Source organism: Vigna umbellata, chromosome 11 (assembly GCF_029865625.1).
Source record: "Vigna umbellata cultivar VRB3 chromosome 11, Vumbellata_1.0, whole genome shotgun sequence".
Classification (NCBI taxonomy): domain Eukaryota; kingdom Viridiplantae; phylum Streptophyta; class Magnoliopsida; order Fabales; family Fabaceae; genus Vigna; species Vigna umbellata.
In genome coordinates, this window is record NC_142175.1 from 26,489,903 (window position 1) to 26,507,462 (window position 17,560).

Here is a 17,560-nt window from a genome sequence, read left to right on the forward strand (position 1 = left end):
AATTTCAATCATTTAAACGCTCTTCTAATTTCCTTAAATTATTACTTTTTAAATCTACAGATCAAAATTCAGAAATTTAATTTATGTATCAAATTTGTTTATTTTTAAATATATTAACAAAAAATTAGTAATTAAAACTATGCACCAAAATTCCTTTCATATTAAACTAGAATAAGTCATTAGATAATAACACAATCTAATTTTAAAATCTTTTTAACTTTAAATATTCAAAAGATTAAACATTTTTAGTAACACCTTTGTTTACTGATATTCATTTTAAAATACCTTAATCAGTTATTTTTATTATCATTTTTTTTAATTTATAGAAAATGTATTTTAGTTAAAAAAAATTACCAAAAATAAAATAAAACAGTACTATTTTAAAATGAATATGATTAATTATTTTCGGAAATGTGTACATTATACAGATAAAGTAAAATACAGAAAATAACTGTTTTTATCAAACAACGTACAAAACATAAGTTTAATATATTAATTGATGTAATTTAAGCACACTTTTCATTAAAATTAGTATTTTTTGTACTTAAACAATCAGTATTACCAATAATATCAACATTAACTATACGTATTTGAAAAATAGAATTTTAATTTTAATAAAAAATACTCATGTTTAAATATAAATTTACCCGCTAATCAATGCTACTGTAACATATGAAAATCGGTTCTAGAATTTTATTTTTAGTTAATGCATTTTAGACTGTTAGTAAAATCTGATTATTAGGGGGAAAAGTAACACTAGTGATTTTGAACAGAGACGCCGTCAATTCCTACGGTTTCCCTCTCTCTATTACTGGTGCCAGATTCAAATGTGTACCGAACCTGAGGTTCGGCACTGAACCTCGTTTTGCACAACACTATAAGAAGGGACACCGAGCGCCTCGCACGTTACTTGTCATCGGCACGAGCCTAAAGCGAAAACCTTTCGATCCCTTTAAGAGCGGTTCCGCGTTCGAAGATTTAGGGTTTTTCGAAGACAATGGCGGAAGAATCGGAGCACACTGCAGTACCGGCCACTGGGGAATCGTTGCTCGACAAGATCGCCGACAAGCTTCATGGCCATGGCCATGACTCTTCCTCTTCTTCGGATTCCGATTCCGACAAAAAGGAATCTTCCTCGATCAAGGATACTTCCTCGATCAAGGATAAGGTTTTCCGTCTCTTCGGGAGGGAGAAGCCCGTTCACTCCGTCCTAGGCGGCGGAAAGCGTATGAATCTCTCTCTAGCATTTTCTTTTCTTTGTCTTAATTGACACTGTTTGGGTGTGGTTTCGTTAGATCTGTGATGTGAAGTGATTCGTTGATCTATGTTGAGTAGATTCTGAACGATGCTACATTTTGTTAAGTAGTGGTGTTAAGTTGTTTGAATGCTACGTTATTATTTGGAAGTGGAATTCGAGTTCACTTAAGTGTGAGATATTGAATTTTGAATCTTTTTGTGCTCGATGTTCGCTTATATTGAATTTAATGAGTATTTTGGTATATTCATACGAAGCAACATGTTGTATTGCTCTCTAATTGGGTTTTGATTTGTGGTCTTTTTACCTGTTGAGTATTGTTGTTTGACTGCCGTCAAAAAAACACGTTGATTTATCATATAGATCGGAGATATCTTTGAAATACCTGATTTTTTCGGGAAGGGAATCATTTATTTAGTTTTTCGTGTGGCTTCCAGTTTTTCAAAATATTGAAATAATTTAAATTTTATTGAACTCAGAAGTTATTAGAAAAAATAGTCACTTTGGGGTTTTCTTGTAAATTGTAAACAAGTATACTACAATCATCTAATATACTACAATCTTCTTTTTTAAAAGCTCCATATAATAATCGCTAAATTATTATAATCAGAAGCTAAAATATTTCACATGGGATTTATTTTTTTAATCCTAACCAATTGTTCTATTCAATTGCAGCTGCTGATGTGCTGTTGTGGAGGAACAAGAAGATATCTGCCAGTGTACTTGCTGTAGCAACAGCTGTTTGGATCTTTTTTGAGTTGCTTGAATATCATCTGCTTACGCTAGTCGGCCACATCTTGATTCTGTTGCTTGCGGTTTTGTTTTTGTGGTCCAATGCCCATACATTTATTCACAAGTAAGAATTAGGAAGTTGTTATTCTATTATTGAACCAAGTCATCCTGTGTAGTGGCTATCATTTGTTTCTAACCAATTTGCATTGCATGTAATATCAAATATTGTTGTTTCAGGGCACCACCTCGCATCCCAGTTGTTCATCTTTCTGAAGAACCTTTTCTTCAATTTGCATCTGCATTGACAATTGAACTCAATCGCGGATTTGCTGCCTTGCATGCTATCGGTTCTGGAAGAGATTTGAAGACATTCCTCATTGTATGCATTAAACTCATTTCTAATTTCATTCATATACATCAAATATTCTATTTTAACGTGTAATTATTATGAATTATGGGATTTTAACATGGTTTGAACTACAAAATGCTGTACCTATGATTCTCAATTTAATGTTAGTTTTAGTTTGAATAACTGAGCATTCTGTTCTTGATGTTATGATAGGTTATTGTTAGCACATGGGTTCTATCAATTGTGGGAAGCTGGGTCAATTTCTTGACCTTGTTCTACATTGGTAAGAATAACTTGTTCTTGCTTTATATTTAGTTTTAAGCCATGACAATGATTTATGGAATTTCACTGATTTCCTTGATCTTCGTTTGCAGTTTTCGTTTTGTTGCATACGGTTCCTGTCTTTTATGATAAGTATGAAGACAAGATAGACCCTCTGGCAGAGAAAGGATTGATCGAGTTCAAAAAACAGTATGCTGTGTTTGACGAGAAAGTGTTGAGTAAGATCCCGAAAGGTCCATTGAAAGGCAAGTTAGCTTAGTGTTTAAGTATTTGGTATTCTGAAGACGAAAAGAGGGCTCCACTTGAGTCTTTTTTATTTAAGAGCCTCGTTTCTTTGAAACCATATGCCAAGCCTTGTTTTTGGACTTGCTTTTTGGCGGGTGCGGTATTCAAGATCCATGAGCTTTTTCAGGTTTGCTACGAGAATGTCGATTTTGCTGATTACAACTTTTGTTGGACCATTTAGTCGTTCAATCAGTAATCATATTGTAAGCAAAAAATATTTATGTTAATTGTCAACGTTTTTCTTTGATTAAGATTTCTGGTGGTTGGTGTTTCTGTTTGATGATTCAATATTTCACACTTTATTTTAGAAGTTAAAATTAGGAGTAGCTTGCATAAAAATTTAGATAAATTAGCTCAATTTCTACAAATAGCTTATTTATAAATTAATTATAGAAAAATGAATTTATATTTATTTTCTTAAAAGTAAATTTTGTGGAGAATTTGGACAGTGAGTCATGTTATTTCATTTTAAAACAATATTGTAGTTTGCCTGTAACTTTTTTCAATACAATATTAGCAGTCTGAAAAAGATACAATAAAATAGTCTGAATTCTGCGTTACTACGAGGAATTGCCGTAAAAAGTGCCATATATTTTACTCGAATATATAAATAAATGTATCGAGCATTTGTAAAGTAAAAAATTACGTTGTTATTCAGTTATGAATTAACAAAGTGCCATGTATTTTATTTTATTAGCTATCTTTTATACATAATCAACTATAATGTTTATTCAGTTGGCAGTGTACAAGTTAATCACGAGTCATTAATTAAAATGTTTATCATCTCAATAAAAATGTTATTTTATATATGAAATATAAATAATGATGTAATTTATTTGGATTAAATTTAAAATAATTTAATTTATATTTTATTGAAAACTATAAACATTAATATATTTTTAAAATAAAATTGCTATCGTTTTAGAACAATATTTTTTTTGCCCTAGAACAAAGATAGTATTGTTTATGTGAATTTATATATATTGGTCCTAGAACAAAGATATTATTTTGTCCTATAACAATTAATCAAATTATGAATATACGCAGATTACGGATTATTTTCAGAATTTCTATCATTTAAAAAAAATAATTTTTGCATATATTTTTATAAACTATTTTAATATAACAAATTAGCATACATAATATAATTTAAAATTTATTTATAATTTAGCAATAATTTCATGTAATACTTGATTACATTTTATTTTTATTTTATAAATATAGTATAATATTGTAAGTTAAAAGTTTCCTGCTACAGACAATTCAATTACAATTTTAATCAATACAATTTAAAGGTTTGTTTGTATGGCAAATAAATTGGTTATATGCATATGAAATAAGTCATAAGTAATTTGTGTCTTTTAACCAGCAATTATGTAACAAACTATTTTATTTTAAGTGAACAGTGCGTTTTATTTTTCTGATAGCGAGAACACAAGTACTTCTATCAATAATATACACAATCCATTTTTAATAGAGTCGATTCTCTTTCATTGATATCAAGTTTTAAGCTAACAACTAATTCACGAAGCTTCTTTTTTAGTTTTCCTTTTTTTCTTTTTGAAAAATATTTTTCTGACAAAATTCAACATTTTTAACAATTAAATCTTAAATGTAAAACGTTAACAATAGAGACAGTATATTTAGAAAAAGGAAAAAGTTTGCAAAAGGGAATTTACAGTAAAACAGCAGAAAAATAAATTATCCTAGTAGATGTATATATGGAAAAATTACTGTGAAATAATGCCTTAAATGTGCGAAAAATTAATGGAATATATGATTTTGTGTACGATAAAAATCAGTGAGTAATAACTAAAGTCTAATAAATTCTGAATCCTTGGGAATGATTTCATGATAGCAAAAGTTGAAACTAACATGTAGAGATTGGAGAAGTGAGTATAGCAGACGAATGGAAAATTTTCAATACAGCATATCCCTCTATTGCTTTTTCCAACCACAGAAATTGATACCAAGTACGGTCACAATAATTTCCTTCAATGAAGATTGTGTATAAGTACTATACTTTAAGCTCACTATTTTCCTAACATGGAGTTATAACATTATTAAGAAAATATCAGAGGTAAAACATTTGGCGGGAAAACTACGGATCACAAAATAGAGAATACATTATAGCTGCGAACTGGTACAAGTATAGAATTGTGTATTATATACATTAAAGAAATGTGAACGATATTACATGAGATCTACATCTTCCAAAATTACTGAGAAGTTCCCCGCACCCTCTTAATAGAAAAAGAGACACTCATTTTAAATGTTAAAGAATTAATTGAACAATATCGCAAAAATTTAACAAACAATGATATATACCTTTGTTTAATTGCGTACTCCAATGTATACTTAGTATCTTGGAAGCAGATTAGAACTAGATGTTTGAGAATCGGATGACGTAAGAGGAACTGTTGAGAACTCAGAATCAAAATGTTCAGAGCGCTGAAAATAAACACGAGGGGGAGGACTGACGTTTTGATTAATTGGAGTAATCTGAAAAGGTGATGTTTTTCCAGCATCAAACGTCCTATTCGAAAAGGGTGGAGTAGCAGAAATAGTATTTGGACTTTTATTGGAAAATGGTGGAGTGGCAGAAATAGTGTTTGGACTTTTGTTGGAAAATGGAGGAGTGGCAGACATAGTATTTGGACTTTTATTGGAAGGATCTTCCGTGGATTTACCTGAATTTCCTGATGATTCTCTCTTTTCTCTTTCTTCCGTTTCCTTGAGAAGAAAATCAACCCACAGATCTGCAAAAGACTGCACGAGAAAACATAATAAGAAATTCAACTCAAATTTCTAAAGCACAAGGTTGATTACACTTACACATGGTTCAGTCGGGAAAAATTCATTGGTTAATTTTATAAAGTACCATACTGATAAACTCAACTAGATATTAATCCATATTGCATAGAATTACATAAATCTATTTCCTCCATTTTCTCATCAGTGGTGATCTGTTATATTGAAAAACAGCCAAATGTACCATTGGAGAAGTTATAAGAGATAAGAAGAAATTACCTGGTTATCAGATCCCGCATTAGCTGCTGATTCAGTCGAATTTCCTCCCAGGATGCCTCCAACCAGGCGGCCAGGCAGCCCTAGAACTCCACGAACAACACCTTTACCAGCACCTTGTTGAGCACCACCAATTCTTTGCTTATCCTCATCAGAAAATCCTAGCATGCGAACCATAAGATCCAAAACCTGTTCCCAATGTATCAAACAGTAAGCACAAGACATCCCACAAATCAGATAAAATAACACATCCAACACAGAAGTACAAGTTACGGAAAGCAAACATAAGCTGCAAGTAAACAAATGCATGTGAAGAATACAATTGCATACCATTTCCCTTTCATACTCAGGTTAAAACATGAATCAACGTTGCATTCATTCACGTAGCTAATAATTTTTCTCACATACCACCTCGTGGATTTCTTGTGCGTGTTTGGTTTAGTTTATTCCAAGGGAAAAAGCTTTTCTCAACTCCTCTATAACTTACGAAAAAATGTTACTATTTCCCTTGATTTCAGTTTAACCAAATCTTGGGACTTTTAAAATGCTAGTCATATATCAGAAATTTGCTCTCTGTCGCCCCCACTAGCACCCATACACATGCAACATGAACTATAACAATTTTGAGCAAAATAAAGGATATTGTTGGGTTTCATTTCAGACCCAGTCCTGCACAATGCATTTAAAGAAACAAAACATATAACATTTTCATACCTCTCTGCTGTGATTTCTCTGAAAATAAGTTACAAGTAATTTTATCACAATGCGCCTGCAACCAATTTAATTTAGATTAGTATGACGCATAATAAAAATACTATCTCGAGCCTAAATTCAGCCAAAATCCTTACTTAGAAGATTCCAAAAATAATCTTATAAAGAAATAAAGAGTAGACAAATGCACTTTCCAGAATATTTCATCAATTTACGAGAAATCACATGGTCAAGCAAATGTTGGAAGAAAAACATACTAAGAAAGAACACAAACAGGCTAACCTGTCAACAAGATAATCCGAATCTACCGACATTCTATTCAACTGTGTCATACTCTGCTCAAGAACTTTCCTCAATTTGGCATTATCATCCTCAAGCTTGCTTACTCTACTTCTCCATTCAGTTTGCACCTTCTCAGATTGTGAAAGCTTGGCTAAAATTTCTTCTCTTTCATTCCTTGAAACTTCTGCTCTGTGATCGGCTTCCTGGTAACAACAGTAACCATTAAATCTACAACTTACTAAATCAGGAATCCCAGCAAGTTAATTTATTATCTAACAAGACAAATATACTTTAGTAAATTTTTTGGGAACAATGCAAGATAAGATCAAATGCATAAATATTGAATAAAGAAATTTATTGTTTATACTTTTTTGCTTTCCAAAAATTTTATTTATTAGATTAACATTGTTTTTCATAATAATGACTTCCACAACACCCCTAAGGGATTAATTGTACCTAGTTCCTACGTACTGATGACATTTTGCTACACATGATGATGACAATAAGTTGTTTTAATCTAATAACTTAGATGATTAATTATTAATTTGAAAACTAAAAAACAGACTGAAAAACGGAAAAATGTTTTTTTCCAAAATAACTTTGTAACTTCCTATATCTTTCAGAAAATCAATTGACATACTAAAATAACTAAAGTAACTCGCGAATACAAAACTTTAAAAAGTGTATCCAAGAACTCTTAAAAATAAATGACACAAACTTAATTCATACAATTATAAACTTAATAACATTTGACACTTCAGGTTATAATTGATAAAATTTTATGTCTTTATTGATTTATGGTTTAATTACTCACTTGATCCACACTTTGGTTTGGTTGGAAAGTTTCAAATTGGTGTCCGCTTAGCCTTTTGTTTCAATTGGATCTCAATTTTTGAAAAATTGACTCAATTAAGTCCTTTAAAAAACAAATTACAAACGACGTAACAGGAAGCCACATGTCAATTTGTAGTTTTTTAAATTTTTTTTACAAAAGAAAAAAAAATTGTCCACATATTAAGTGGTGTGACGAGTGACACTATCAATGGCATGTGTCAGTGTCAAGTATTATTTTCTTGTCCTCAATTTAGTCCCTACATATATCTCTTTGATTCAATTTAATCCCAATTTATTTCCAAATAGAGCAATATTCCCTTTCCAATTTGAGACCAAATTTATACTGATATTTTTGTAGATGTTATTAACTAGTTTTAATCTTACAAAAAAACATGGATTAATAAATGTTATTAAATCAATATATTAGTTTTAAATACTTACTCTTTTTCTAAATAAGATTTATACTTAATTAGTTTTAATCTTATAATAAAAACATGAATTAATAAAACATGGATTAATAATATGCAACAATGTAATATGTTAAAAAGTCATTTTTAATAAAAATATCAATATAAAATTTATAAAAATAATAAATTTTGGTCTCAATTTGGAGAGACCATATTGCTCCATTTTGGAAAAAATTGAGACAAAATTGAATATAAAAGACATATATAGAAATTACATTAAGTACAGGAAAATGATACTTGAACAACCATTTTTGACAACATTTAGACACGCGCACACGTGTCTAAATTTGAGTGGTCCAGTTGGAAAAATTAAATGAAAATGGACCACTCAAATTTAGACACGTGTGCGCGTGTCTAAATGTTGTCAAAAATGGTTGTTCAAGTGTCATTTTCCTTAAGTACAAGACAATGACACTTGACACTAATATTGTCACGTGGCATTACTAATGCCACATGTCACCACGAACCTGACATGTGGAAAACAAAAAATTTTGCAAAAGAAAAAAAAAACACAAATTGACACGTGGCCGTTAACGTCATTAGTAATCTTTTTCTTAAAAAAACCTAATTAAGTCAACTTTTAAAAAAATTGGAACTCAGTTGAAAACAAAAAGCTAAGTGGATCAACTTGAAACTTTCCAATCAAAGTGAGAATCAAGCGAGTAATTAAGCCTTGATTTATTTTGCAATGAATTAATATTGTGTTATAGTTCTCTTCTAAATATGTTGATTATGTTTTCTAATGATACTAATTGAAGCATGCATGTTTATTAAAAGTGTATTGCACCGGAAACCTATTTGGGTATAAACTGAAACGGATACCAGACTCAGTTATGCTGAGTAGGCAATGTAGTTAGGTTAGTTAAAGTTCAAACTATGTGCAGTATAAATAGTTTCTTATCTGCACTAAATCATATAATCTGGTTTTCTCTTCCCTCAAATAGTTTATACAGTTTGCTTCTCAAAGTAGTAACAAGAGCACATTCAGATATTTAGAGACAGAAAGAGTCTTACTTTCAAAAGTTGAGAAAGCTTGGCAATTTCCTCTCTTGCATGAGCCAACTCCCTTTCTAAATGCTCCTAAGGAATAAGAATATAGTGCATATGAAAGGTAAGTCATAACTGTAGACACAAGCACACATATTTAAAATATAAGGAACTGTACCAAGAAAATGAAAGTGAGCAAGTGTTAACAACCCAACTAATGTCTGCAATTTATGAACAATAAAAAAAGATGCACTGATGTGTTTTGTACCTTGGCTTCAATTTCAGCATAGTACTGCCCTAGAGCTGTCTGTAGATTTAAAAGTTCAATATTTTTAGCATCTATAGTGCTCATACAGTTTGTAAGCTTCGTGTTCAGGTCATTAATGACTTCTCTAGACTTGAGAATTTCACTATTGTTAGCCATCTTCAGTTCCTCTTGACTTGCAAGTGCTTGCTTCAGAGTTCTCTCGAGATGTGATACTTGAGCTGTTAAATAAGTATTGCTATCACGTAGCTCTTCAATGATTTTGCTGTCTTCATCCATTTTATCTGATTCCTCAGATGCCTAGATAAATCAGCAAGGAAAAGAACATTGATGCAGAAATATGGATATAGTAAATATATCATGCATGCTCAGATTATGGAGAAAAAAAGCAGTTCAGTACATAGCAAAATTGTAAGTCAACAAATCAAACAAAAGTACACAATGAAAGCATCTAATCATGACCAAAGCTCATTTTATTAGGAAAATGTAGTTAACAAGTATCATTGTAAATGCGTATGTTTGCATGGTTTAGTTGTCTTTAGACCACTTAAAATATGCTTCGGACTGCATATTATTACTGAAAAGAAAATGTTGAAAGATCAATCAGACATCACCAATTAACATGGGTCAATATACATACAATAAATGTGTCTCATTCTAGATGTATGTTGAAGAAACACCATACTCTTAAGGTTCACAATAAAATAGAGTGAAGAGGAGCAATTGGGAAAATTGAATGACTGATTAACTTAATAGATTATGAGAAGAAAGGAGCTGACATGTATGGATACAAGAAAGGAGTTGGGCAGAACATAGATACAGGAAAAGTAGAAGTGATGGAGAATACCAAGTCTCTCACACTGAATATTATAATTTTATAGTTTAAATCTTTATCGTACACTGAGAGGGGACAATACGCCACCTAGGAGTGTTTTAGTTTCAGTTTCCAACACTGAAGTAAACTATATAGTCAAAGGTGTTTGGTCAGTTGGCAATGGTTCAAGCCAGGTCAAGTTTAACACAGGAAAATATATCTTACAAATATATTAATTATATAATTAATAGTTAATTAATGAGAAATGCAAAAGAGCCATCATTTGTCTCTTGAATGTCATGTTTACTCGTCATTGGTTCCACTATTGAAAATATAGACGAAGATATTAAAGTAAAAAAGAACAAAACCTTTTCCAGTAAATGTTGTTTGAGACGGTTCAATTCTTGTACTGCTTTGTCCCTGTCCCGCTGGGCTTCATTCAAATCTTTGCTTAGCTTGTCTAATGATCTTTCCATTTCTTCCTTTTCTGGAAAACTTTTGGAGTTATCTGGCATCTATTACCAAAAACCATTTGCCCAATCCCCAAAAGGAAAAGAAAACGATTATTAATAAGGATCTGAATACATAACAAGTAAAGTGCCTATTGCTATGAAGTTTTGGCTCACATCATCACTGACACTGCTTGAATCTTTTTCCTGAGTATGTGAAGCATCACGCATCATTTTATCTGTGAAAAACTTCCTGCTATTTTCAAGAGCAGCCTCAATTTCATTTTTTTCCATCTAATAACAAGGGGAATAGGATCATATTGGTGTGTTTCGGAAGCCAAATAATACAAAAATCATCATTATCAATTTTTGAGCAAAAAAATAGTAGCAACCTACACTGCAGTCAAATATGGTAAAACATAAATATACAAACCTTAAGAGTGGTGTTTTCCTTCTCTAAAGTTTTGATAAATCTTTTTAAGCTATCCACAGCCTCCCCTGCTTCATTTTCCCGTTTTGTCAACTCTAATTGTAGATGCTTTATTTCTGATACTTGTTCATTCAACTCGTTGTGTATTTTGTTCACTTCCATTGATTTCTTCAAAGCAATAACATATTACTAGTTAGATAACCAAAAGCTTTACAGCCCAATCTATGACAATGCAAACGTTTATCATTGATTCAACAAAAGAAATAATAAAAAGAAGATTTTGAAAAATTGATAAAAGCTATCCAGTTCTTTTTTAGTTTATGCCAACTTTATTTTCTATTTGAAGAGAAAGACAGAAATTTTCAATTTGGATTGTCATCTGAATTAATAACAGCAAGGCCATTTATTCTGTATCTTTTGTGGTAGAAAGAAAATTTATTTATGCTTTTGGTCCTTCTATTCATAGTTTGATATTAAATCTCAATTTGTGTTCATCAAAAGCCGATTTAGATACTGGAGATTTCTTTTAAAACATATATAGATCAGTATTTGGTGAGTTCATTGGATCTTTTAACAGTATAACGATATGAAGGACCAATTTGCAAAGGTATTTCTGAAAGGCTAAAAAACATTTATTGAGGTGCTTTTAATCTTTAGTTCTCTAACTTTATCAGAGCATGTCTAGTAAGTGAAAGGAAAAAGTTGATAGCAACAACACAATGACAAAAGTATCAATCACAAAAGGTTCCCAAAATATACATAATGAAATGTAACGGTAATTTCATGCATACATCATTTGCTTCATCTCCCAAAGCTGTTGTCAAGTTCGAAATCAATTCCATCATATTATATTACACATAATCAGCTAATATAACTCTCTTAAGTGTGACCAGGTAAATATGATGCAGCCAAGAACATGAAAATTCATATATCTACCTAATATAACTCACTTTGTCTCTTTCCAACTTTAACATTTTAAGCTCCTCTTGAAAAGACTTGCTTAATCTCTGTTCCTCTGACATTAAAGAAAGAATAAGAATGTTTGTTAGGAACTTAGGCCACTTCTACTTGTATGCCTAGATAAAATTTAGGCATTCCAAAAGCATAACAAAAGTACCTTGGAATTTGAGCTGAATCTTTGCCAATTGATCTCGTTCTTCCTCTAGTTCTAACTTCAACTTCTGTATATCTGAGGAATGTTGAACAGCTGCTGAGGTATTTCCATCAAGCGCAAGCTCCTAGAAGGCATTCATACATCTGTTGTCAAATTCACTCATCACTAAAAATAAAATACAAAGCTATCAAATGTTATACATCAAAACTATCAGGAAAATATGGGTGTTTGCATTATAAAGACAGAGAAACCAAATTATAGGCTAAGAATAACCCGAAAATATACATATCATTCATTACCTTGGAATTTCCTTGTAAATTTGAATGTTTGAATTCCATCTCACTTTGAATAGCATCAGATTTCAAAGCAGACACAGTTCCATTGTTCATGGCATTACGACTTTTGCGTTGCAAGTTGAACTTGTTCTGTCGATTAGGTGATTGATCTGTACTTCCCTGCACAAAAAGTAGTCAACATGAATCCTTAGTTATCTATTAAGATCAAAGCCACATCACCGAATACTATTAGCCATGTTACAACATAACAGTATTCCCATACTTAGGAAGGAACAAAGCACATATCACAAGCTTAATGATCACCATCTATAACACCAGATAGGTCTACGAGTCCCACCAACCCACACTAGATAATCTAAAACAAAAAAAGTATAAAAATCAAGGAAATTCGTATTCTTCTGAATGAATGATAAATGTTTGACCAGATATTTATTTCAAAATACTCATTAATTGCACTGATCTAATCCTAAAAGTTGACAAATAATAGCATATTTGCAATTCCATTAGTCCTGTTCCAAAAGTACTTTTTTCATAATAAAAGATACAACCCTCTCCAAAAGTATTTTTAACACTTAAAAATATTTTTGAATGGCTATTAAAAAATGCACCGACTTATATAAAACTGCTTAAAAAATACAGAGAAAACCCATAACTATAAAAGAGCTTTCTAATACCTTGTTTTTTATATTTAAAGAAAAAAGAAAAAAAAAAGTCCCTAAGAAAATCCTATCTCATTCTTATAAGGGTAAAATCTCTTGATGGAAATTCAAACTTTAAACAGAGGCCCCAAAAGGAAACATAGTCATCTTTCCATCTTTCCCTACCAAAATGAGCTGTAAACAACCTAAGAAAAAAACAGTTGCAAGGCTTTTAGCTAAGCTTGGTCCCCATTAAATAATAAGCAAAAGACCTTATCTCAAAGCAGCCAATTATCTCAAATATGAAATTAAGGTTGGTGGGTGAAAGCCTATAAAACAAACAAAAATCAATTCTTTTGGTGGACACAAGCATTTTCATATGGTTATGACATATACCCGGTTGCCCACTCATAATTCTATCCACAACTAGTCATTAAAACAAGAAGTATGTTCAGAATAGGTTTGCAGCATTTTAATAGGCTTACTTAGATTCAAGGCCCAAAAACCAAACTTGAATCACAACTGCAATTTGAGAATGCAAATGGCACTGCCAGTCAAACATCCTCATTGCTAATTAAATTTTGCAACAGATACCAAAAGCCAAATTTAATGAAGGACCTCCAGAACAGGTTGAGATACCTTGACTGTATAAGTTCCATTTGTAGATACTCCAGAACCTTCAATTCTGGAGACACGCAGAGCAGCATTTGTAGCCTCTAAATTCTGCTTTAGTGAGCCATTTTCTTTATTCAATTTAACAATGTGATCCTGAAAAGGAAATCATGGGGATGGTTGATTTTATCGAAGGCCACAGGTGCAAACAATGAATTAATAGTTAAGATAAATTGATAGGTGATTATAATGATGAATAGACATGAATGATTTCATATATAGCACACCTTCTCACCTATGACCTTGAGGCATGAAAAATGCACAAGCCCACCCAGGAAAAATGCAACAAGGATCGAACTCTAGATCACATGGTTATAGAGGATCTAATACTATGTCATAAACCATCTATCTAAAAATCTATGAAGTCCCGATACTCTGAAAATACAAAAATATCAATGTCTGAAACATATCCAATACTGATGTGTTTGACACATCACATATATCTACATACTATCCAAAAAGTATCCATTCATTTTATTTTATTTTTTTAAATAAACTCCCTGATATGGCTCCCTTACTGCCTAGATATGATACAGCTAGGCACTCAGCTCCGTAAGAAATGTAGCTTTTATTGTTATAAGGCAGACAATAATATCTGTTGTTCTAAAGGAGCATTTCTCTTCCAAATGACAAGTCAGAGCATGTTATCTATCTTCTTCCTAACAACTATGTAATTATTCTATAGAGCCAAAACTTCTTTTGGATGGAAAATTGATTGTTTCAATGACACTCTAACTTGGGTAGGGAAATAGTATATTTTTCCTGACACAGTAAAAGAAATATATTATGATATGGGTGAAGGAAAGGTGTGTAACTATGCTTATTTGTCAGGACCTTGAGTATCTTTTTTGGAAAAATGTAATCATTTATTGACTATTGATATATTTATCTATTAATGAGCAATTGGTAATATTAATGTTGCTCAAAAAATAGTCTATTCATGTAATATACATATATAACCTTCTTGCTAATTTATCTTGACCATATCATGTGTTTAATTTTTAAAAATTTCTTGTATCCATATCATATTATGTACCTAGGCCTCATGCCCCAAAAGTTTAATCGTTTGGGTGAGAGCACATTATTCATTCTATAACCGATAAATTTAAAACACCCTAAGTTGCACAAAACCAACAATAGTCCTTCAAAACGTATAGAAGATTACCCAGTTAAACAGATTAAACCCAAAAAGTTTCTGTATTAAAAAACTGTCTCATCAGACCCCAAGTGCACAATTATGTAGCTTCAAGTGAACTGATGAAAACAAAAATCTACAAATTAAATGTAAATTAATTACATATATTCCAGAAAGTAATGATCGTACCTCTTTTTCTTTTAACAGAGCTGCATAATTAACTGATAATGCTTTAATCTCTGCCTCAGATGCTTGAAGTTTCTTGATTTCTGCTTTGTACTGTTCTATCTACAAATAGTACACCAAATAATAAAATTACATCTTTTCCTTTTGGGTTATAAAATGGCATCTTATTTAACCATCAACTTCTAAAGTAAGGGGGGATTCAAGGGGCAAAAGAAGTTATAAACATTCACATATTTAGACACTACAATTTCAAGCATGGAAACATATTTTCACTAATTAACCTGCTAAATTTCGTGAAAAGTAAGCATAACAATTAAATCTTAACCAGTTGGTGCCAGTCTAACCACAACACGATTTTGATGACAAAATCCTGTTTTGATTGGATTCGGGTTTTCCCCACTTTTCTAACATCCAACACAACTTTGATGTATAACCCGATTTCATTGACTTCAAGTTTCTCCCCCTCCCTAGTGATAGCAAGGGTGGGAGAGTCAAACCCATTCCAGACCTACTAATGCCTGTGTGAAATAATGGCATGTTAATGATGTTATGGAGAGATAGAAAAATCTCAGTAACTTCCGATAAGTTGGAAAAGCAAAAAGGTTATTTTTATTTTCAATCAAAATATAGTAAACTAAGGGAATCTTCATATCTTTGAGGTACACGGAACTTGATAAATAAGCATTATGTAAACTCAAGTTAGTTTCATAATGCACATTTGTACTACCATACCATTTAGTTGCCTCAAACATACATTTCCAAAAGTATCCCCTGTGTTACTTACGTGGAGAAGAGATATTTAAATGCACGCTGCTGCAATTTCAACGCATATACAGACATGCTTACAGGTTGGACATTAAGTAAACCTATTTTGAAACATTTCTTGACTGAACAGTCAAAATCAGTCCTTGAAAATAAAGTGTCCATCATGTTAGTTCTTATTTCTTAGAGGATGAATATTACATTCATAGTTCTTGAATGTGCTTTTAGTCATCAAATTAGTCCCAAAACATTCATATAAAATGATTGATTACTGAAGAAATTAATATCCAAGTACCCAAAGACTAATTTTCCTGATCAGGAACAAATATGGCCAATGAGATGTACAGTACGGAACCACCATGAGTAGATGATTCCGACTAATATTCCTGTCACATGTACTTGAATTTTTAAATTTCCAAGAAAGAATTAATTAAACTCAGCTGATATTTGTTGAGCGGAAATCAACTACGACAGTGGTAATCTTGAACAACATAATAATTTCCCATATCCAACTTGCTTAATTTTTTTCTTTAATTTTTTCTATGAACTAAACTTGTATATAGTTCTTTAGGTGTTAATTATGTCGCTCCAGACAATTGGAGTTTCGCATTGATAATCTTGGTAACAAACGTTTGCACTAAAAAGTTTATGCAAATTACCTAGGTGAAACTTCACTTCCGATTAAAGAACGATTAAACTTCAAAGAAAGTTCATCTAACTTTTTTTTCCAAAACTAAAACCCAAAACCTACTTCAATGCAGAACCAGATACGCGCTTATTAAGTTTTCAAGCAGCTCAAAGATTCACAACGCAACGCAACTTTAAGAGAGAAACAGAGAAAAAGAATGACCTCAGGAAGAGAAGCATGATCGATGCCGTTGGCGAGCGGCGACGTGATCCCCGATTTGGGACTGGCGGAACCGTGCGAACTCCGGCGACCGGAGACGGCGGAGTTGTCGCCGTTGGCAGTGATGCCGGTACCGTACTCACGGAGAATTTCGTCGTCGTCATGAACATCGAGCGCGATCTTGTTGAGGTTTTCCTTGAAATTGGCAATGGTGCCCCACATGATTCAAAATCCCAAACTTATCCCCCGAAAATTGCAGTCACGAATGAAAATGAATATATAAAGATGCAATTGAATCTTTTTTAATTTTTCATTTACGGATTTGGGGGAAATGTGGGAGACTGAATCTGTGAAAGTAGGCACCGCAATGTGCAATTACTGGTAGATCTCAGATGGGGAAGAACAACTAATTCTTAAATTTTTTTTTGTAGGAATAGTTATTTATTGTAATATTTTATTTTAGGTCACGTTTTGTTTTACGTCACGTTCTGGGATACGTGTAGTGCTGCTACTATCACTATTAATGTACAAGTTTTACTCTCACTTTCTCTCGTATCTAGTTCCTATAGATTTTATTTAGAATTATAATAAATAGAATAAAAAATTTACTTATCAAATTTTTACCTAAAAAGTTTGATTCAATTAACAAAAATTCAATATAAATATTTTTTATGGATAGATATTCGATTTATTAAAGAAATTATTATTTCTAACAATTTTAAAAAATATTTAGTTATAAAA

The 17,560-nt window shown here is 31.7% G+C and overlaps 2 protein-coding genes across 4 annotated transcripts; one reads left to right on the forward strand and one right to left on the reverse strand.

Moving 5' to 3' along the window:
* Nucleotides 1-835: 835 nt before the first annotated feature.
* Nucleotides 836-3,176, forward strand: LOC148191369 (reticulon-like protein B1). The gene is made up of 5 exons (XM_088102511.1): nucleotides 836-1,226; nucleotides 1,931-2,111; nucleotides 2,225-2,366; nucleotides 2,550-2,619; nucleotides 2,711-3,176. Exons 1-5 carry the CDS (start codon nucleotides 998-1,000, stop codon nucleotides 2,875-2,877), a joined length of 789 nt encoding a protein of 262 aa, XP_087958637.1. The 5' UTR covers nucleotides 836-997; the 3' UTR covers nucleotides 2,878-3,176.
* A 1,833-nt stretch (nucleotides 3,177-5,009) lies between these two features.
* Nucleotides 5,010-17,217, reverse strand: LOC148191370 (golgin candidate 3-like). Of its 3 annotated transcripts, none has more exons than XM_088102506.1 (16): nucleotides 16,823-17,217; nucleotides 15,214-15,312; nucleotides 13,857-13,985; nucleotides 12,583-12,738; nucleotides 12,287-12,407; nucleotides 12,120-12,184; nucleotides 11,173-11,337; nucleotides 10,917-11,033; nucleotides 10,659-10,805; nucleotides 9,480-9,776; nucleotides 9,239-9,304; nucleotides 6,924-7,126; nucleotides 6,645-6,699; nucleotides 5,934-6,119; nucleotides 5,232-5,672; nucleotides 5,010-5,146 (listed from the first exon to the last, which is right to left on the reverse strand). In XM_088102506.1, the coding sequence occupies exons 1-15, from the start codon at nucleotides 17,039-17,041 to the stop codon at nucleotides 5,262-5,264; spliced, it is 2,436 nt and encodes an 811-aa protein (XP_087958632.1). In that variant the 5' UTR covers nucleotides 17,042-17,217; the 3' UTR covers nucleotides 5,010-5,146; nucleotides 5,232-5,261. The 3 variants fall into 3 exon arrangements, with proteins under 3 accessions (XP_087958632.1, XP_087958631.1, XP_087958633.1); XM_088102507.1 differs by lacking the exon at nucleotides 5,010-5,146 and having other exon boundaries at nucleotides 5,246-5,405; nucleotides 5,594-5,672; XM_088102505.1 differs by having other exon boundaries at nucleotides 5,010-5,672.
* Nucleotides 17,218-17,560: the final 343 nt, after the last annotated feature.